We start from the raw sequence: 22,391 nt of genomic DNA, 5'->3' as shown, positions 1-22,391 counted from the left end.
GACACTAACGGTTGTTTTTTAAAAAATTTTAAAAACTTTACTTTTTAAAAAAACAAAAATTTCCCCTATATAAAGCACCCTCTTCCTCTATTCTTTTTACAAACTCTCACATTTCACCCAAATTTTTATAAACTCTACCCATTTCCACTTCACAAAACCGAAGTTGTCAACGATAAGTTATTTAAACAAAAAAAAAAAATGATTTCTAATAGATAAAAAACTATTATTTTTACTAAAATATAACAAAAAAGGTTAGTGAATGAGTGAGACATAACATAAGTTATTTAAACAAAAAAAAAAATATGCACATTGCACCTTCCAAGCAATTCTAACAAAAATCCAAGAGTTTTATGTAAGTGATGACGTATTAAAAACTTCATATATAAATATAACTCCCCCATTATTTCCTATACACACCCACAGAATGACGAAAAAGCTCGTGAAATACTCCGTTGTAAGTCCCATGATGTTCTCCTATAAATCACCATTTCAGTTTTCACGCACCGGTCAAACACACACACACAATATTGGATGGATAGTATTTAGTTTGGTTTTTGTTCCTTTGATAAATTAACAGGTGGATGCATTTACAGACACGCCGTTTAAAGGAAACCCAGCGGCTGTGTGTTTGTTAGATGACACTGAGAAAGATGATAAGTGGTTGCAATCAGTTGCAGCTGAATTTAACATCTCCGAGACTTGTTACTTGACTCCGGTTGCCGGTTCCAGATTTAATCTCAGATGGTTCACACCTGTAGCTGAGGTTACATTTTTTAATATTTTTTACATATATAATTGTATATTGATAAATTGGATTTTAATAACGGATCAATATTCCTACTGGCGCAGTGCCACCTTTTTTTTTTTTTAACTATTTTGCCTAAAAAAACTTAAGTTTATTTCCGAATTACAAACTGATGTTAGGGCTTTTGATCAGAACGAGGATACGAGCCGATAGATGTAAAACTTACCTCGAAACGGTGCTCTAGACGGCTTGATTTTTGTTAATTGGAAATTTAAACACCCGAATTGAAGCACCTTTTTCGTCGTTTGAAGCACCGTTTCGAGGTAAGTTTTACATCAAATCGATTCGTATCCTCGTTTTGATCAAAAGCTCTAAAACATCTAAAGCATCAGTTTGTAATTCGGAAAAAAAAAACTTAACTCCGTTAAGTTTTTTTTTTTAAGTGAGGACGGTTGAAGGCAACCCTAAAACATCAGTTTGTAATTCGGAAAAAAAAACTTAACTCTGTTAAGTTTTTTTAACTGTGGACTGTTGAAGGCAAAATAGTTAAAAGGTAGGACTGTCAGTGGGAATATTCAAAGGTGGGACTGTCAGTGACCAACCACCTCTATGTGGGATTATTAAAATCCAATTTTCCCTTGTTTATTTAGGTGAGAAACCCGTGTATTACACTAGTTGAATAAATGAAATATTAAATAGTTAGTAATAGTAATGAAGATTTAGTTATTATAAAACGAGTGCGGTGAAATAAGAGAAGCTGAAAAAATATCTTGGACTCGCAGAGTTGTGACTAGTGATGCAACGAGTTACTTGTTTATTAGGTATAGATTTAGGTCAAATTTCTGCATACTTAAAATGGTTTTGTCAGAGTATTTTGTTTTGTGATGAACTAGTTTTATGCCTAGGCCAAATATTTTTCAACCAATTAAAACAAAACATACCATAGTTTTGCTAAAGAAAACTAAAATGATGGCAAGATTGTAATTTTAAGCTGAGGGCAAAACTGTAATTTTCCAGGACCAATGAGCGAGCGCTAGCGAATAAAAATTACATCAAGTGAATCAACTAAAACAAAACACTACCATAATTTTGCTAAAAAAACGAAAACGATGGCAATACTGTAATTTTGAACCGGGGGAAAATCGTAATTTTGAGTGGGGGTAGAATCGTAATCTGTCAAAAGCTACAACGATGGCAAGACTGTAATTTTGAACTCGGAGCAAAATCATAATTTTGAGTGGGGGTAGAATCGTAATTTGTCAAAAGCTACAACAATGGAAAGACTGTAATTTTAACCTGGGGGCAAAATTGCTACTCTGAACTGGGGGTAAAATCGGAATTTGTACGGGCCAATGTGGAAGTGCCAGGCAGCGGCAGCTGCATGGCATTATTCCCCGTCATGCTCTTTAAATATAGATGAAATGAAACGTGTAGTTTTAAGCTTTGCTTTAAAAACCTGAATTTCAGTCCCTCAGACGCATTTTTCAGGCCAAGTTCCGATCAAATTCCAGCCAAAAATCATCTGAACATGTCTGAAACAACCATACGTGATACGACCCCTAAACAAACTTGAAACCAACCTAAAACAACCTAAACTAGCCGTAAACAAGCCTACAACATGTCCAAGATCCCTTTGGTGAGTGTGTTAACTTAATTAATGTAGCTCTATTGATCTTAATTTGTTATGTTCTGCTAATAGGTGGAGCTTTGTGGTCATGCAACTTTAGCAGCCTCCCACTTTCTTTTTAACTCTGGCTTGGTAAATTCTAACACAATCGAATTCTCAACACTTTCCGGAATTTTAACTGCCAAAAGAATCCCGGCTAACAAGATCAACGGCGAATCAGAAGATAGTTTCTACATAGAGTTAGATTTCCCTGTTGTGCCGGTTTCAGATTACAATGATCTTGAGGTTTCTGCAATTTCGGAAATACTAAACGGTGTTTCCGTTGTTGATGTGAAGACAAACACACTAGATGATATCTATGTATGTGTTGAAACCGGTCTCACGTTTGCATATTTAAGTCTTTGTAGTCTTTTAAAGTTATGTTTTTCTTTGTTCTTTCGTACAGGTGGAGCTTTCATCAGCGAAAGAACTGGTGGAGCTCAAGCCGCAAATTAATAAGATTAAAGCAGCCCCGGGTAGAGGGATAGTAATTACAGCGCGTGCGCCTGACGGGTCAGGGTTTGACTTTTATAGTCGCTTCTTCTGCCCGAAATACGGAATTGACGAGGTAATTTTATTAATTTTTTTTCGAGTAAACTGCCATTTTGGTCCCTGTGGTTTGGTCAATTTTGCCACTTTAGTCCAAAACTCAAACTTTTTGCATCTGGGTCCCTGTGGTTTCAGTTTTATTGCCATTTTGGTCCAAAAATGAAATCAGGTCATATTTGTTTTATAAAATCCTGTTATTTTGTCATTTTGGACAGGGGCAAAATGATCATTTCTTTTTTATAAATAAATACCATATTTTATAAGACAAATATGACCTGATTTGCCCCTGAGGAAAATGACAAAATTGCAGGATTTTATAAGACAAGTATGACCTGATTTCATTTTTGGACCAAAATGGCAATAAAACTGAAACCACAGGGACCCAGATACAAAAGGTTTGAGTTTTGGACTAAAGTGGCAAAAGTAACCAAACCTCAGGGACCAAAATGGCAGTTTACTCTTTTTTTTCCTATGCCAGTTTAAGAAACACAAGTGTTTAGACCACCCGTAGTGGGGTTTTTTTTGGCGTTTTTTCCCATAAAACGCCCAATAATGTCCTGCAACCGCCCTGAGGGGCATTTTTTATGGTTTTTTTTGGGTTGGGCGTGCTTAATAAAACGCCTGATTGAGAAGATGGTGGCCAATGCAATATTTTTGATGTTTTTTTTTTTTTTTTTTTTTTAATTCTATTACACCCCTTTTAATATAATGCCCCACATCCCCACTACACCCATTTATGAAAAACGCCCCATAATGCTTCATTGCTGACTGGACTGCCACATGGCGCAAAACGCCCAAGGGTGGGGGCATTATTCATGTGTACCACTACACATGGTCTTAAAACCGAGTCAAATGTATCGTTAATCCTAGAAAATGTTGGATGGTGGACTCTAGTTATAAATATTTCGAGTATTGTTCTTGTCGTAATTTGAAAAAAAAAGTGATATAAGCAGGATTATTGACCTTCACTATGCTTTCTTCTGTTTTAGGATCCTGTTTGTGGGAGTGCACATTGCGCGTTAGCAGACTATTGGCATGAGAAGTTGGGGAAATGCGATTTTGTTGCATATCAGGTATCCTCTCTCCTCACGTACCGCTTTAATATTGATATTTTGGTTAATTGTGAAATCGGAGCTCGATTGATAGCCAAATCGCAATGCCCTTTTACTTGTGTGTGGATTGTTTAGACTAGGGGTGTGAATTTCTGACATGACATGAACCTAACACGAAATTCGCGGTTGTGGGTTTAGTCTAAATCGGTTCGGGTTAGTTTTGGGGTGAGCTCGCGAATACGTCTAGCTAAGCAGGTTAGGTTCGGGTTGATCTTGGGGATTAAGCTGTTAACTTGTTTATTTAAAAAGGCAAATTTGATAATAATCCCAACTTAGTTATTTGCCGATAATAATCCGAACTGGTCCACTTTTGGCCGATAATAGTCCGCCGTTAGAAATAGCTTAACGGAGTTAAGTTTTTTTTTTCGAATTACAAACCGATGTTTTAGGGCTTTTGATTAGAACGAGGATACGAGTTGATTGATGTAAGATTTAACTCGAAATGCTGCCCAAAACGACGAAAACGGTGCTTCAATTCGGGTGTTTAAACTTCCAATTAACAAAAATCAATCCGTTTGGAGCACCGTTTCGAGGTAAGTTTTACATAAATCGACTCGTATCCTCATTTTGATCAAAATCCCTAAAACATTGGTTTGTAATTTGGAAAAAAAATTAACTCTATTAAGCTATTTTTAACAGCTGACTATTATCGGCCAAAAGTGGACCAGTTCGGATTATTATCGGCAAATAACTGAGTTAGGATTATTATCGGCCAATCGAGAAAGTTAAGATTATTTAAATCCAATTTGCCTTTAAAAAAATAGTTTTTTTTTTTTTTTTTTTTTTTTTTCTGGTTTAATGGGTCGTATTCGTGTCATCCCCCAAATACACATGTCGTGCTCAGGTTCATATGTCTGACACTTTTTTTCGGGTTCATATCATGTTTTGGTTTGGTTTGTGTAAAGTTTTCAAGTTTGTTGTGGGTTTGACCTGCGAACATGACCCATTTAGCACCCTTAGTTGAGACACCCTCTACCTTTTCATGGAATGTATTGAGCTCTATAACTCTTCACATATCACAAGTTATGCATGTGAGAAATTTTTGTTTTCGTTTTTCCACGATGCGCTCATTTTATGACTATTGCGTTGTTGTCTTATGGTCGTTTGTTTGTTTTGGGTGGACGCAGGCATCACCTAGGAGTGGCGTATTGCACGTCCATCTCGATAAGGAGAATCAAAGAGTACTTCTTCGAGGTAAAGCCACCACAGTCATGGAAGGATCTCTTTTGGTCTAAAATTCGGACCGCTTATATCATCCTCTCATTGCAATAAAGCATATATGCTTAGCTAAACTAATGTGTATGTTGTATGATGTATTATGACATTTGCAATATTTGAAACCAAATTATCAACTTATTGTTGCCATCTATTCTTGTGTTTGATAACTGAAAATTGAAAATCATGTATTTTTTTTTTCTGATAATTATGTAAGTCCTTTTATTATTTTCAACTAGTGTCATCGCATTGCGGACGCAGGGTGCTCAAACCGTGCTAAGTGATCAAAACCGGGAAAATCGTAAAACAAAAACACAAACTTATATTGCCACGTCGTGATGTAAAAACCCTTACACCCCTTTTTTTCCCTACATTTTTATCTAAACTATTGATTTGAAAAATGAATGGTTAATATTTTTTCTCATCCTAATTAAACAATTAAACTTTTAATTTGATCTTACCCGTAGTGTGTAAATATGTTTAAAGAAATTGTCTAAATATTAATGGATATCAATATTCAATAAGTGTTGATAAAAAATAAGCAGCCATAGAAATAAACAAGAACAACAATAAGCTTTACCTTGACCAAAAATAGAAAAAAAAGAAACAAAGTTTGCTACAATTTAGAAAGCAACCTTCTGATTTGAAGAGGTAAACCAAATAGATAAATTTCTATTTTATTAATAGAAAGCTACAACCAATACCTTTTAAATAATCTTATAAAACCCAAACCTAATTCAACTCAAACTCTAACAAATAAATAAAAATAAGGTGACCCATAATGATCTAATCTTAATTAAAAATAAAGTGACCCATAATGATCTAATCTTAATTAAGAGTTAATTGTGATTTTCGTCCCTATGATTTGTTCATTTTTTTACCATTTCAGACCAATTTTAAAAAAAGGCACACATACTGGAAACATGTCATTTCAGTCCAAAAATTAAAAATCAGTTAAGTCAGAAAGGTTAAATGAAGGGTATTATTGTCAATTCATATATCTTTTATTTTCACCTTATTTTATGAATTGACAATTATACCTTTCATTTAACCTGTCTGACTTAACTGGGTTTTAATTTTTGGACTGAAGTGACACGTTTCCAGTATGTCAGGGAGGAACTGATACATTTTTGAAAATTGGCCTGAAATGACAAAAGTAAACAAACCACAGTGACGAAAATGACAGTTAACTCCTTATTTAATTTTTAAAGGCTAATAATATGGCGACTCAATTAAAAGACTAAATAACCCCATAGATTATTTGAGTTTGACAAGCAGAGGCGGATATAGCTTGTAAATAGGGGTAGCTCACACTATCCCTAACGTTTCGATGATAGTGTAAATTTTGGATACATTTGACTTTTTTTTAATTTCATTATCTCTTTTTTAAACGTTGCATCTATAAGGATTTTCTGTTGACAAGATTATTTTAACACATTTACATTTAATTTCATTTAAGTTAAAATTCTCAATCCAGTTTAATTTCATTTAACTTAAAATTTTACAGCTGTTGAATTTTAAAGAATGTTATGTAACGTAATGTTATAACAATACGATACAATATGAATTAATTACAATGCTTTTAAGAGAAAAAAAATACAATAAAAAATAGTAGTATTAAATATTAAATAAATTATAATCTACAATCATTCAGACAATAAAACCACAATTCCACAAATCAAGCTTTCATTTCCTAGACTAAGGGTGTCCGGGGCACCCTCGGTGACCCCATGCGAGGACCGGATTCACCGATCGGTGAGGGTGCCGCCGAAGGCGGGTGGAGGGTGATCGGGGTGTGGACTCGGGGCATATTCACCGATGAAGGAGAGGGGGTGATGGTGGGCCAGCCTCTTCTCAAACCAATCAAATTATTCCTTTTTTTTTTTAATAAAAAGCCAAGTCACCTAATAGGGGAGTGGTGCCATCAAATTAGGGTGTGAGGGGAGTTTAAGAGGGGAGTTGACGTGGCACACGAGGATTGGTTATGCGTAAGAGAGAGGATTCCCCTCTTAGGGGAGTGCCCCTTACACCCTAAAGCTTTCATTTCCTAGACTAAAACCAGCTCTAAAATATATCCAAAATAGGAAAAATTAATCAATTTAGCAAATCATTTAGGTTGGGTACTGTGGTATAAAACCTCTAGTATCAAGTCAGAGCCACGTGTGCACCATATAAGCGAGGAACTTTATTGTTAACTTGGACGGTAATCCCCCTTATTAAACAAAATACAAAAAAAAAAATCAAAAAGGAAAAACTTGGACGGAATCACTAAGCCCCACCTGCACATTATATTGACGCTCGTTACAGGGATAGAGCCCCCTTCTGACGCCTAGGAAATTGGGGAGGGGCACTATAGGGCTCCATTTTGGCTGCTTTAACAGGGGACGGTATACCACACCATCCACTCTTCCAAATAAATTAAAGCATAAATATTTGTGTTTAACTTTAACAGGGGACAATATACCACACCATCCGGTCTTCCTAATTAATTGAAGCATAAATATTTGTGTTTAACTTTAAAAAAGTACTTTTGTTCACAAATATTTTTTGAACCAACACCTTTGTGGCGAAAAAGTCCTTTTTTATTTTAACATCCAATTTTAGCAATCAAAGAAACTGGATAAACACGTTAAAGCTTGCACTGAGAACCAGCATGTTTCTGTTCTTTTTGCCTTTGATACATTTGGTTCCCTAGCGTCAAAAACTATCCACTTTTTACCAGAGTCCAACGAGTCATCCATAGTAATTGTTCAGCCCCGAGGGGGGGGGGACAAGAGTTTGTATTTAAAAGGTTAGGGTTTACAATTCAGAAAGGGGTGACAACGCAGCCTTTTACCCATCTTTTTTTTTTTTGAACGGCCAACAAACTCAATCCCGAGCACTCTCGGGGCACCCACTGGACAAACGGAGTACTCCGAGAGTAACCCGAGTCCACCACCAATTCCGGGGAAAACCCGGTAACCTACCCGCCCGTAGGCACGACGGTGAAATTACCGGTAAAACCCGTTTGGCTCAAGGATCCAACCCAGGTTTCCCTGGGTCTCCTATCATTGCCCACCAATGCCTCACTCTGCACCAAGTGGGAGTCGAACTTACCCATCTACCTTCTGTTTTGATGTAATTTGAATAAAAGTTATTTTTATTAAAAAAACATCCAATTTTGAAAAAAAAAGCTCAACTAATATATTATATATAGTGGTTTTTTATTAAAAAAACATCCAATTTTGAAAAAAAAAAAAAAAAAAAAGCTCAACTAATAAATTATATATAAAGGTGTTGAACCCGGCGGAGATACGACGGTCATCCACCGGAAAACCTCTGCAAAAAAATGGCAAAAAATCTCGTCAAATACTCCGTTGTAAGTTCATCATCCTCTCTATCAATACAATCAACTTATACGTATATAATCTTTGTATCACAAAAATGTTACATGCATCATCATCATCGAATTCCGGTGCATTTTTCTGATCAACAGGTGGATGCGTTCACCGATACAGCGTTTAAAGGCAATCCGGCAGTCGTTTGCTGGTTAGACGACATATCGAAAGCCGATAACTGGATGCAATCGGTTGCGACTGAGTTCAACCTTCCGACCACCGGTTTTTTATCGGTTGATCACCGTACAGAAAAACCAAGATTCAACCTCCGTTGGTTCACTCGTGTATCAGAGGTATAGTACCCGTACCGAAAATACCGGTACCAAATTTGAACAAAACTTGGTACCAAATACCGTACCAAATATATAGGTACGAGTACGAGTATTTTCAGTACGGTACCTGTTTTGATACCATCTTGTTTTTATTTAGTTTTTGAGTACTTGTACTATGAGTACTAAATAGGTAAAATTGATATGAGTACCAATATAATACGAGTACCAAGACGATACGGGTACCATATAGGTAAAATCAATATGAGTACTATAAATACCATAATACGAAATAAACATAATACAAAAAAAACTTTTAAAGGTCTACATAAAATTCGGTACCAGTACCCGTTTTTACCCGTACCCGTATCAATACCGAAAGTACCGAATACCAAAATCAATAAAACTGGGTAACGATACATGTACCAAATACCTAAAATCGGTATGAGTACGGGTACGAGTACGGGCATTTGGGAAAAAAAGCCCATCCCTACATGAAACTAGACCACTAGAACATAATTTGTGAATAGTTAATTTTGTTATGTTTTTTATGTTAGGTTCCACTTTGTGGGCATGCAACTTTAGCAGCTTCACACTTTGTGTTTGAGTCTGGATTAGTGGATTGTAACTCGGTTGAGTTCTCAACTCTGTCTGGAGTTTTGACTGCTAACCGGATTCCGGCTAACGAGATCAATGATTCGGAACATGGGTTTTACATAGAGTTGGATTTTCCGGTTGGGACGGTTTCTGTTTTCAAAGATGTTGAGGTTTCCGTGGTTTCGGAGATGTTAAATGGTGTTTCGGTTGTTGATGTTTTGTTGAAGAATGCATTTGATGATATTGTTGTATGTGTTTAATTCGGTTATGCTTTTGGTGAAAATGTTGGTTGTGGTTGAAGAATGAAGTGTTTTTTATGTTTTTTGTTGGATGCTTGCAGGTGGTGCTTTCATCGGCGGAAGAAGTTGCGGATTTCAAGCCGCAGTTTGATAAGATCAAAGAGGTTCCGGGTAGGGCGGTGATAATTACGGCACGTGCACCTGACGGGTCGGGGTTTGACTTTTATTCGCGCGTTTTCGGCCCGAAGATTGGGGTTGATGAGGTAATTAATTGTGTTGGAATGATGTTGCAAACCAATTTGGTAACATTTGGGATTTTGTTATGTTAGGAAGTAGATATTGTTTGGTTGTTCAAAAAAAGAAAATAGTTGGTAAATTTGGGATTAAATTTGTTGGAATATAGTTGGTTTTAGCAGGATTGTTTGACCTTTATTATGTTTTGGTATCTTTTAGGATCCGGTTTGTGGCAGTGCACATTGCGCGTTAGCGCTCTACTGGCATGAGAAGTTGGGGAAATGTGATTTTGTTGCGTATCAGGTATGCGCTTCCCTCTCCACCGTCGCGTGTGTTTGTGTACGTAGGCGGAAACTCAGAAAGCATGATACCTATCTTCTAGCAACCATTTTATAGATACATATTGTAATCAGCGAATCTTTTACATCGCTGTTTATGTAAGATTAAGGGAATCTTCGGTTTCACACAACTTACATTAAAAGCATAACAAAATAAAAATGATCCCATCAAAATTTTGAGAAATTCGAAACAGGATTCGTAACTCATAATCAATAGATTTAGGGTTGTGCGACAAAGCCAAATTGGAAAAGCCCTTTCGCTTGTGAGGGACCTTTCCGTTTGCGCCGGTTGTCATGGCCGGCCCTGAGGGTGGGCGGGGAGGACCACCGGCCAGGGCCCGATATTTCAAATGGCACGTTATTTTAAAAAAATTGATATGTATATGTAAAAAAAATAAATTAATACGGTATACCCATACAAACACCAACATAGGTCCACTTACAAAACTATTTTTAAGGTTTAGATTAGTTACTAGCCCATTGTCATTAGGTTTAGACTTTAGACCTCCCAATACCCAATTTCGTTAAGGCCTAAGGACACATTTTTTAGAACTCGAACAGGGTACACGAATTCTGAGGGCCGGCTTTGCCGGTTGTGAGCGATGTAACTGTTACATATGTTGAAATCTTACGTTCGGTTGTCTATTTTGGTCAATGCAGGCATCAAGTAGAAGTGGCATATTACATGTCCATCTCGATAAGGAGAATCAAAGAGTACGTATTCGAGGTAAAGCCACCACCATCATGGAAGGATCTCTTTTGGTCTAAGATTCAAGGCTTAACATACTGCATATTGGGTCCAAGTAATCTACCCTTTGAAAGTTTTATTTCAAGATGCATGAAAATAAAGCATACATGCTATTGTCAACTTCTGACTATATTGTTGTTTTATGAAAATTTTGCTTATGTTATGTTAGATCAAACTTATGAATTTATCGTCTTTCTTTCTTAATCACCCCTAAAATCTCAATGGTAATTGTTGTTATGGTGATTTTAAATATAAGAAGCAAGCAAGCACATACGGTTTTAGCTGCGATCAAAAGGTTAAACGATTGTTTACTAGATTAGAGTTTGTGTTTCATTAAGGTCACATAGACATAACCGTCGTTATTACTGGAATCAAATCTGGCCGCATATCCTACCGCGCATGCCATCTTATATCAAAATGAGCTCCGTACATTATCGGTTTGTTCAAAGAATCATTCAACAACTGCATGAAGGTAAAGAAGTAACCAATTCATAGTGAGCGATCCATGTAGTTTATCATTCAACATTATCGGCTGGTCAATGGCATTGATGATCAAGTTCACAAATCGACAGCAAGGGGGGGGGGGGGGTCACTACAAAATGCATGCGATAAACTACATGGATCGCTCACTATTATAGTTTATGACCGTGACCCAATATTCTTAAGTGCATTCTCGAGGGAGTTTACTCGGATTCAAGGAGTTAGTTTAGCTCTTTCAATTGCGCATCACCTGCAAACGAATATATAGGCAAAACAAAGGTTGCAAGTGTTGGAAATTTTAGTTAAAATGGGGTTTTCACTAAATATTTTGGACACCAATAATAATATTTATATATGTGTTGTATGAATAATTATTTATGGATTTGTGTTCTACGTTGTGAAAGCTTCATAACGAACCAAACTATGTCCAAAATGGAGCTAAGATGAATGAGATATCAAAGCTTGAAGTTGTATGTTTGGAACAAACAAATATAAGAAATTGGATTCAACTTTGTCAACTTGTCCCACATAGGTTGGATGACAAAACTTGAAGTGGTTTATAAGGAGGAACACTCCTTTTATATTGTCTTCTTAGATGCACTTGCACATGCGTGGCGATGAGCACTTTGATGTCGCACTTTGTATTTTTGACCGTGAACATGTGGTTAGGTACATGGGGGATGGCAGCTCCGCTATGGCGCACCCTCAGGTGGCATAGGCACGTGACGACTCCCGTATGACATGGCGCGAGGCTATGTGTCCGCGCGGGTTCAAGTGTAGTGCGCGCAACGGCTTGATGTAAGGTGCTTTGATGGCGCACTTCGCATCGCCGCTTGAGAGCCGCCTTTGTATTTTTTACCGTGAACACGTGGTCAGGTACATGGTGGGTGGCAGCTCCGCTATGGCGCATCCTCGGGTGGCATAGGCGTGTGACGACTCCCGTATGACATGGCATGAGGCTATGTGTCCGCGCGGTTTCAAGTGTAGTGCGCACAACGGTGTGATGTAAGGTCCATGTAGCGTGATGCGCGGACTGATAGCTCAATTCATGCACGCGCACATGTTTGCAGCGGAAATACAACTGGTTGGACTTGGTCAAACTAGATGTTTTAACTCGTTTAATTTTGGTCATTAAGAGAAATGATAGTTTTGACCGAACCACTAAAGTCCATTTATGTAGAGATTTAAACCCGTTTATTACAAGATTAATCATCTTGTTTAACTGTTTAAATTATGACAATATTAATTGAGTTTTAAGTAACTCTTTATGTGTATGGCTATAAAAAGAACGAGAACTAATTGAGAGAATAATACTCTCTAAATTGTCTTTTTACATAACTTAACATTTTTCTACAAAATGAAGAACACCAAAGTACTCGGTGTAATCTCGGGCATGAGTGCCATCTTCGACAGTACAACTACTGCTTCGGTTGTTGTATCCTGGAAACAAACCGTCTGAGAGGAGGCACAAAATCTGTTTTAAGGGCCCCGTGTCAAACACGATCCTCAACCAAAACCGTCAACGATATTTTGCTTGCAGTGGAATTTCGAACAAGAAGGTGTGGTTGAAGGTCTTCCAAAGACATCGACTTGAATCAAGATTGGTACAATTAAATTGTATTTCATATTCGTTTATTTAGTTTATGTAACTGGTCTTGTACTAGTAGAATTTCTCACAAATAACGGGAGTCTCGTTTTTATTTATTATATATTTCGTAATATATTTTATTAAAAAGTGAACCTAGTTCTTATAGTAAGTAGGTATGTGGAGACAAATTTAAGTTGCATGACACTAGAGAAACCAAACAATTGAAACAACACCCTTTAAGGCTTATGGGTCTTTTTGTTAATTGCCAAAATAAAGGGGGATGTATAATGTATTAGTAATGTAGTAAATGCTATATTTAATCCTAAGAAAGGAATGATAAGGGATATGTGAAAACTGCACCATCTCTTCACATGTTCAACTTCCTTCTAAAAACTCTCTTAACATTGACAGGATGAGCTCATTGCAAAAATGGCGAAAAAGGTCGTCAAATACGCGGTTGTAAGTTCATAGTTCCCATAGCTATTCTCACTTTAACTCAATTCACAAGCACTAACAAGTACTAGTATAGTATATGAACTATTGAACCGCAACACGCTGTAACTGTATTTCTCCGGTTGTACAGGTGGACGCGTTTACTGACACTGCGTTTAAAGGAAACCCCGCGGTGGTGTGTTGGTTAGGTGACACAATGAAAGATGACAAGTGGTTGCAGTCAGTTGCAACCGAATTCAATCTTCCAATGACAGCTTACTTGACTCCCCTTGTTGATCACCATTCCGAAAATCCTAGATTCCAGATCAGATGGTTCAGTCCTGTATCTGAGGTTGTTGATCATATTTAATACAGTTTTCATTTGCCAATGAGGTGGTGGTGGAGTGGTAAGGGAGAGTCTTGGTGTTCTAAGGGACCCAAGTTCGATTCCTGCCCTCCCCATTATTTTCTGCGGCACCTGGTGATGATGGGAGACTAGGCGAATAGGTGGAGATCGCTAGTTCGATCCTTGAACTGAGCGGGTTTTACCTCACTGCACTGTCGTGCCTTTGGGCAAGTGTTCACGGGCTTCGGCCCTAGGTGAGGGTTTTCCCCGGTTCGGAGGCGAGTGTATACCGATGTGGTGAATTTCGCCAGTAGCCCATTTGGAGGATTCGTTGGCCGTTCAAAAAAAAAAAAAAAAATACAGTTTTGATTTGTTGGGTAAAGTTCTTGTACAAATAATCTTAACATACTAAACATACAAATTGAAGGAAAACTCAAAAAGACAAGGTGGCATTTTTGTAATTATCAATAACTATCAAAGTTACTCTACAAATATACCTAAAAAAACCTAACCACTCCCCCCACCCCCAAAAAAAACCTAAACCCCCCACCCCCCAAAAACCTAAAAAAACCTACCCCCCCCCCCCAGCCCCCAAAAACCTAAAAAAAAACCTAACCCCCCCCCCCCCCCACCCCCCACCCCCAAAAACCTAAAAAAACCTACCCCCCCCCCCCCCCCACAAAAATCTTAGTATGTTAAGATTATTTGTATTTGATCTTTTGCCTTGATTTGTTTATGTAGTTAGTGTTAATCATTATTTCGTTATGTCGTGTTCTGTCCACAGTTTGCGCTATGTGGTCATGCAACTTTAGCAGCCTCTCACTATATTTTCCAGGCTGGATTGGTGAAGTCTAAGACAATTGAGTTCTCAAGCCTTTATGGAATTTTGTTTGCGAAAAAAGTTTCGGCTAACGATGGATTCTACATAGAACTGGATTTCCCTGTGGTGCCGGTTTTAGATTTCAATGATCTTGACGTTTCGGCAATATCAGAAATATTAAACGGTGCTACTGTTGTTGATGCTGTAAAAAAGAATGCATTTGAAGACATCATTGTATGAATTATGAAATACAATTTGCTCTTACATTTGAATAAAAAATGGCTGTGAATTTTTTTTTTATTTTTTATTAGAGTTAAATGCCATTTTAGTCCCTGTGGTTTGGGTCATTTTGCCAGTTTAGTCCAAAGGTTTCATTTTTCACCTGTGGGTCCAAAAAGGTTTCACCGTTGCCATTTTAGTCTACTGGATTAACTTCATCCATTTTTTCTGTTAACGAGAAGGTCAATTCGGTCATTTTATATGTAATTCTGTTAACTAGAAGGGCAATTCGGCCATATAAAATGACCGAATTGGCCTTCTCGTTAACAGAAAAAATCGATGAAGTTAACCCAGTGGACTAAAATGGCAACGGTGAAACCTTTTTGGACCCACAGGTGAAAAATGAAACCTTTGGACTAAACTGGCAAAATGACCCAAACCACATGGACTAAAATGGCATTTAACTCTTTATATTTTTTATTTCGTGTTTTCGACAGGTGGTTCTTGGATCAGGAGAAGAAGTTGCGGATTTGGAGCCGTGGTTTGATAAGATTAAAGAAGCTCCAGGTAGGGCGATAATAATTACAGCACGCGCGCCTAACGGCTCAGGGTTCGACTTCTATTCTCGCGTTTTCCAAACGAGGTAATTATTTTTCGGCTGTTGAAAAAGAAAATAATTGGTAATGTGGACTTCATTTTTAGCATTTTTTTTTCTGTTTTAGGATCATGTATGTGGGAGTGCACATTGTGCATTGGTAACATATTGGCATGAGAAAATGGGGAAATGTGATTTTGTTGCATATGAGGTATGCTCACTCTTTTTTTAAACGGCTAAAGTTGCATACATTGGGGATTGAACTCCTGACCTCTCAGTCCTTTTACCCTAAGACTATACGGTGTGGGAGGGCAGAGGCTTAGGTTAGAAGGGGCCCGGGGGGGGGGGGGCGTCCAATCTCCCGAACTTTTTGCTCAATAGTGTTATGTATGTAGTTTTCGTATAGATATTTTTAGGTATATGCGTTTTCGACCCCCCGGTTCTATAGAAAATTTTGGGTAGATACATTTTCGACCCCTCCGTCGGAAATCTCAAGCTTCGCCAATGTGGAAGGGCATGAAGCGCCACGTGACATCCACGTTAGCACCTGTCAGAAGGGTGGCGTGGTACCAAAAAGCGCGGGGTGGGATGGGGCGTTGAACTAAATAGTAAAACTTAAACAAACTAACTAATTAAACGGAAACAAACTTAAGAGAAATAAACGTAAGAAATAAACTAATCATCAGAAGAATCGTTGGAGTCGGCATCCAGATGCACAGATGGTTCTGGCATACAGGGATTGTTCCTTAGTGATCACCAAGGTTCGATGTATGAAAAAATTCATTTGTGTCTAATCTGGTATTCACGACGGGCCTAGGCAATCCGTTGCGCCTCCGTTAAGCCTTGACCGTTGGCCACCATCACGTTGTAGACTTGATGAAAGTTGCAAACCTCATTGAAAATAGCACGCCACTTTGAGTTAATTTGGTCATAAGTGCGGTTGGTTTCACCTGCACATTGACGGAATTCTTCAAATAAGACTAAACTAAATCGAACGTTTCCTCGCATGTAATCATCCAAGAGTTTACTAGGGCTACTTCATCTACGTTTCACGGCCGTCTTGCCATTTTTTAAAAGGTATTTGAGAGTGTATGTATAGTAGGGTATTTGTTTGAAGAGTGTATGTATTTACAGTGGAGTATAACTTTAAAACAAAAAAAAAAAAAAAAAAAAAAAAAAACCTAAAGAAACAAGTCCGTGAACGGTCAAAAAGTTCAAAAACAAACAACACACACAACATCGATCAATAATATCTTACCCCAACCCGAACCCGCCCGCCACTATCCATTGGACCGGCAGCGGTGTTTAGGAGCGGGAAGGGATCACCCGCCCAGGTACCCGCTAACGCCTCGATCCCCCCTAACTCTAATGATTTTGTCAATTGAATCTAACCTCACTCATTTGATTTTATTTGTTACTAACTAGAAGATTGACCCGCGCGTGTTGCGCCGCGGCCAACGAAATTGACATGTTGTTGATCAGATTCACATTTACAATGTGTTAAATATGTTTTTGTCGGTTAAATCTGTATTACGATCTTATACAAATAAGTAATTCACCAAATAATCTCAATATAATTAATGATATCATAATTACTACGTTACATGACTTGTATCCATATAAATAACTTATCATATTAAGCTCCCTGTGTTGCGGCGGGCGTGTAAAATCGTGACAAATAGCACCAAGGCCACACTATAGCCAGCGACCACCAACATTGAAGTTGCGGCGTCTTGACATGGAAAAATTAGACCGACATATAAAAATAGAAAATAATAACTAACTCGATTTAGGACTCGCACGTTGTGACAGACTTATTAAACGGGAAAAAATAGACGACGTAAACACGCTGAACCACACACGTACGTTGCCCCACGTTAACTCGCAAAATTTAGAACGAAGTGTATAACAAAACGTAAAATCGTTGAACCACACACACACACATTGTGTCGTGTTAAGTCGCAAAATTTATATCTAAACGTAAAACGAAAAATTTTGCAAAATATGAAAAACATAGGGGATCAAAGTTGAAAGTAAAAATGTTGTGAGGTTAAGTAGTTTGGGTTTAAAGCGAAACATCAATTTTTTTTTTCGAAAAAACCCCCCAAAACATGGGATACAACACCACTAAGCATCATGTACAACACAACTATGCACAAAAATCTCATTAAGCATCATCTACAAACCACTATGCACAAACATCTTTCAAATTAATAGTATATAAATAATAATTTAATATTAACATGAGTGTAAAAAAGGGGCCCAAACTTATCATGGGCTGAATTTGATTTTATTTGTTTCTAATAATAATTTAATATTAACAATAGTGAAAAAAAGGGGGCCCAAACCTATGATGGGCTGAATAAATAATGACAAGTTGACTTTTAGATAGGCCATATTTAATACATAATATTTGGATGTCAATCGGTGCCGGTTGATTTTGGGGTTAACAAGGTATATCATATCTTCGTGTTATTATATACACGGATATTTGGATTTTAATAAGCTGGATTTTAACCCCATAATAATTTTAACTTTCAAACTATTTTTTATTTTTACCCATTAAGTCTTTTCTAACTAGGGTTTAACCCAGTAAGTTTTTTTTTTTTTTTTTTAATGTGGCTAATGACGTAAAAATCGTCGATGTTACCAATGCCAATATGCATTGATAACAGATTGGCATGAGAAAATGGGGAGATGTAATTTTGTTGCATATAAGGTATGCTCAATTATATAAGATAATATCATTGTGACATGAAAACAATGACTTAACATAATTCACCCCACATGGTTTTCATAGCAAAAAAGATTAACTCTTTTTATTTTAAAAACAATCGATTGTTCTAGTTCAACTTTTGAACCAAAACACCAAACTTTTTTTTTTTTGTTTTTTTGAAAGGATTAAAAAAACAAACTTTTGGATGGACATAGTGATTGATTAATAATTAACCTTGGCCAAATCCTTGATTTATATGGTTACACACTAAACTTTAGGGAAAATGTGACACATATACACATCAAAATGTCAATCATTGGTGTCGGTTGATTTATATGGTTACAAGCTAATTTATTTCCCTTTTGTTAAATTAATATAATACATATACACACATGGGGAAATATGATTTATATGGTTACAAGCTAATTTATTTCTCTTTTATTATTAATTAATATAATTATACATATACACACATGGGGAATTTAGTCACATCTCCTTAACATTATATAAACTATTCATTTTAATTTATATTTCAATATATCGAAATATATTAAATAAAAAATGCATAAATGTAGTGGTTATTATTGCTTCACACTCATATATTCTCAAATTGAAAATTAGAAACATATTTAATCCTTCATTTATAGATGTGGAATTTGCCTGTAATAATCTCAATTAGACGTTATTGGTCATTGTCAGTCTCATCTTTGAATATTCCTCATGCCAGTCCCAATTTTCACATATTTTTCCTTCACCGGTCCACAGTTAAAAAAACAAGTTTTTTTTTTTTTTTCCGAATTACAAACTGACGTATTAGGGATTTTGGTCAGAACGAGGATACGAGTCTGTTGATGTAAAACTTACTACGAAACGGTGCTACAAACGACTTGATTTTTGTTAATTGGAAGTTTAGACATTTGAATTGAAACACCGTTTTCATTGTTTGGAACACAATTTCAAGGTAAGTTTTACATCATTTGACTCGTATCCTCGTTCTGATCAAAAGCCCTAAAACGTCAGCTTATTATTCAGAAAAAAAAAAACTTAACTCCGTTAAGTTTTTTTTTTTAACTGAGCACCAGTGGAGAAAAAATAAGTGAAAGGTGTGACTGTCATGAGGAATATTCAAAGATAGCACTGGCAATGACCAATGTTTAGTTGAGATTATTACAGATCAATTCCTCTTTTGTAGAAAGGGAAATATTTATGTAAAAAAACTATGGAGAAAAGTGTTGCAACCCAAATTTTATACAACTACACGTCATCATTTTAGGAAACCTTAGTGCGAAAGTTAGGCCCCAAAAATTTATTTTCTTTAATAAAACATCTCTTATTCATTTAACATATATAATATTAGGTTAGAATCCTGTGTGTTACACGGATTGAATAAATGTAATTTTATATATTAAATAATAAAAATTTATATCTTTATGAACCCCGTATATTGTATGGGTTAAATAAATGTAATTTTATATATCAAATAATAAAAAATTATATCTTTAAAAACCATGTGTATTACACAGATTAAATAAATGTAATTTTGTATACTAAATACTATAAACGTCGTATCTTTAAAAAACTCATGTATAATTGGGTTGAATAAATCTACCAAATGATAAAAAAAATACATTCTTAAAAACCTCGTATATTACACGTGTTGAATAGATCTAAAAAAGAGTTATATCTTTAAAAACCATGTATATTACACAGATTATATAAATGTAATTTTGTATATTAAATATTAAAAACGCCGTATCTTTAAAAAACCCGTGTATAGTCAGGTTGAAAAATCTACCAAATAATAAAAAAATATATCTTTAAAAACCTCGTGTATTACATAGCAAATGATAGAAAGTTATACCTTTAAAAACTTTATGTATTCCACGGGTTAATTTTGTATACCAAATAATAAAAAAAGTTATATTTTTAATAAATTAGGATAACATTTAATATTAATTCGTTATTTATATATTTAATATAAGATAATTAGAAAAGATAGGTATTTGTATTAAAAATATATTAAATTAACAATTTAGATTTGAGGATAATATTTTATTAAAGTCTAATAAGATTTAATATTAATTTATTATTTATTATTTATTTAGTTAATATAAGATAAGTATAGATTTGAGGATACCCTTCATGAATGACACTTTCTTTAATAAAACATCTCTTATTCATTTAACATATATAATATTGCTAAAATATACTTTCAAAAACTCTGGACGTTTGATAATCTTACCACTCCATACTTATTAATAACTAGATTTTGTCCCGTCCGCATTGCGGGACACTAAGCCGAATATTTCACTTTCATAACATGTATGTCAGTGTTTCGCTTACTTGTATATACTACTCATAACATGATCTCAAAAAAATTACATTGAGTCAACCAACTAAATTAAAACACTATCATACGTTTGCTTAAGGAAAACAAAAACGATAGAAAAACAATAATTTTAAACAGGGGGCAAAATTGTAATTTTTAAGGATAAATGAGCGTGTTTCAGGCAGCCGCCTGACACGAATAAAAATTACACCGAGTCAAACAATTAAAACAAAGCACTTCTATAGACTATTAAATATGTACCCGTTTACCCGATTGTATACCAATATAATTTCTTTTATATTATTAAATATGTATATATAATACATCCATTTTTTACACATATATGTATTCTATTCCGTATACATTGTAGTTATTTGATATATATTTTTATAACGACAATACAAAATGTAACTGGTTAGTAGTCACCCGATAAATAGCCAATGTGTTTTGAGATGAGTATACCCAATGAGTAATCTTTCTAAATTAACGGGTTTACCCGAAACCCGCGGGTATACCCGATACCCGATGGGTATTACCCGCTAGAAATCCGACGGGTTTTGGGACGGATTTGGGACAAGTTTATCTAACCGGGTTTGGGTTTGGGATTACCTAAACCCGTCCCAAACCCGACCCATTGCCATCCCTATCTATAGTTTTGTAAAAAAAAAACTAAAACGATGGCATAACTGTAATTTTACACTGGGGCAAAATCGTAATTTAACTGGGAAAGCAAAGGAAAACGATGGAAAAAAATGTTAATTTAAATTGAGGGCAAAATCGTAATTTGGCTGGGTGGGGAAAAACAAAAGTAATGGCAAAACTGTAAATTTAAAGGGGTCAAAATCATAATTTTAAACCGAGGGCAAAATGGTAATTTTTTTTATGGGGGAAAAGCGTAATTTTATTTTGAATTGGGAGTAAAAACGTAATTTTGAAATGATGGCAAAATCGTAATTTTAAAGCGGGGATAAAATCGTAAATTGGTTGGGCCAATGGGGGAGTGTCAGACAGTTTCCTGACACTATTCCTCAGTCTTGTGTCTGTAGTTATACATTGGGGGGGGGGGGGGAATCGGAATTTTACTGGGAAAGCAAACAAAAAACGATGACAAAATGCAAATTTAAATTGAGGGCAAAATCGTAATTTAGCTGGGAGGAACAAAACAAAACTAATGGCGAAACTGTAAATTTAAACAGGGCAAAAGCGTAATTTTGAACCGAGGACAAAATTGTAATTCTTATCTGGGGGCAAAAACATAATTTTATTTTGAACTGGGGTAAAAACGTAATTTTAAACTCATGACAAAATCGTAATTTTAAAACGGCGACATAATCGTAAATTAATTGGGCCTAAAGCAGGTGAACTATTGTTAACCATACCTCATAAATGTTATAGAGGTAATTTCAAGTATATAAAAAAAATGTAACTTTGAGATGTGTATTGTTCTGGCTTCATATTGAGTGCTTGATCAATCTTCCATTAAAATTTCTTACCAACTCCATAGTCATTTTCAGTTTCTATAACGTCTACATTAATATCATTCCACATGTTGATTATTATTCAATCTTAAAAAACAAACAAACCATCAAACTGCATCAATTCAGCTACGCGTGCAAACAATAGCTGAGAACTGTATAGTGTATACCGCTTGCAGTCCAAAATTTGGACCAGAAAAATGCACACAAGTGAGCGGTTAAAAAACACCCAGAACAACAACTTTAACTAAACATGAAACCGTGACAAACAGGCATAGCGACATTAGTTCTGATGCAACCAT

At 36.0% G+C, this 22,391-nt stretch overlaps 2 protein-coding genes and 1 pseudogene across 2 annotated transcripts; all 3 read left to right on the top strand.

Annotated features, from left to right (window-relative positions):
• Positions 1–327: 327 nt before the first annotated feature.
• On the top strand, positions 328–5,515 carry LOC110943260 (uncharacterized isomerase BH0283). The gene is made up of 6 exons (XM_022185011.2): positions 328–454; positions 578–763; positions 2,445–2,732; positions 2,818–2,979; positions 3,950–4,033; positions 5,200–5,515. The coding sequence occupies exons 1-6, from the start codon at positions 425–427 to the stop codon at positions 5,305–5,307; spliced, it is 858 nt and encodes a 285-aa protein (XP_022040703.1). The 5' UTR covers positions 328–424; the 3' UTR covers positions 5,308–5,515.
• Positions 5,516–8,507: 2,992 nt separating this feature from the next.
• On the top strand, positions 8,508–11,296 carry LOC110943258 (uncharacterized isomerase BH0283). The gene is made up of 6 exons (XM_022185008.2): positions 8,508–8,645; positions 8,763–8,957; positions 9,491–9,778; positions 9,871–10,032; positions 10,223–10,306; positions 11,002–11,296. The coding sequence occupies exons 1-6, from the start codon at positions 8,616–8,618 to the stop codon at positions 11,107–11,109; spliced, it is 867 nt and encodes a 288-aa protein (XP_022040700.1). The 5' UTR covers positions 8,508–8,615; the 3' UTR covers positions 11,110–11,296.
• Positions 11,297–13,586: 2,290 nt separating this feature from the next.
• The window catches only part of LOC110943253, a 29,218-nt pseudogene continuing 20,413 nt past the window's right edge, over positions 13,587–22,391 (top strand).

The sequence above is a fragment of the Helianthus annuus genome, chromosome 1 (genome assembly GCF_002127325.2).
Source record: "Helianthus annuus cultivar XRQ/B chromosome 1, HanXRQr2.0-SUNRISE, whole genome shotgun sequence".
NCBI classification, from domain to species: domain Eukaryota; kingdom Viridiplantae; phylum Streptophyta; class Magnoliopsida; order Asterales; family Asteraceae; genus Helianthus; species Helianthus annuus.
This window is presented reverse-complemented; position numbering and strand designations above follow the sequence as displayed.

What these genes read in the sequence shown, in the direction of transcription:
- LOC110943260 (XM_022185011.2), top strand. Translation starts at nt 425, where the DNA reads ATGACGAAAAAGCTCGTGAAATACTCCGTT. An exon ending in ACACACTAGATGATATCTAT is followed by an intron (nt 2,733 to 2,817) that starts GTATGTGTTGAA and finishes TCTTTCGTACAG; the next exon opens with GTGGAGCTTTCATCAGCGAA. An exon ending in CGAAATACGGAATTGACGAG is followed by an intron (nt 2,980 to 3,949) that starts GTAATTTTATTA and finishes CTTCTGTTTTAG; the next exon opens with GATCCTGTTTGTGGGAGTGC.
- LOC110943258 (XM_022185008.2), top strand. Translation starts at nt 8,616, where the DNA reads ATGGCAAAAAATCTCGTCAAATACTCCGTT. An exon ending in ATGCATTTGATGATATTGTT is followed by an intron (nt 9,779 to 9,870) that starts GTATGTGTTTAA and finishes GGATGCTTGCAG; the next exon opens with GTGGTGCTTTCATCGGCGGA. An exon ending in GTGATTTTGTTGCGTATCAG is followed by an intron (nt 10,307 to 11,001) that starts GTATGCGCTTCC and finishes TGGTCAATGCAG; the next exon opens with GCATCAAGTAGAAGTGGCAT.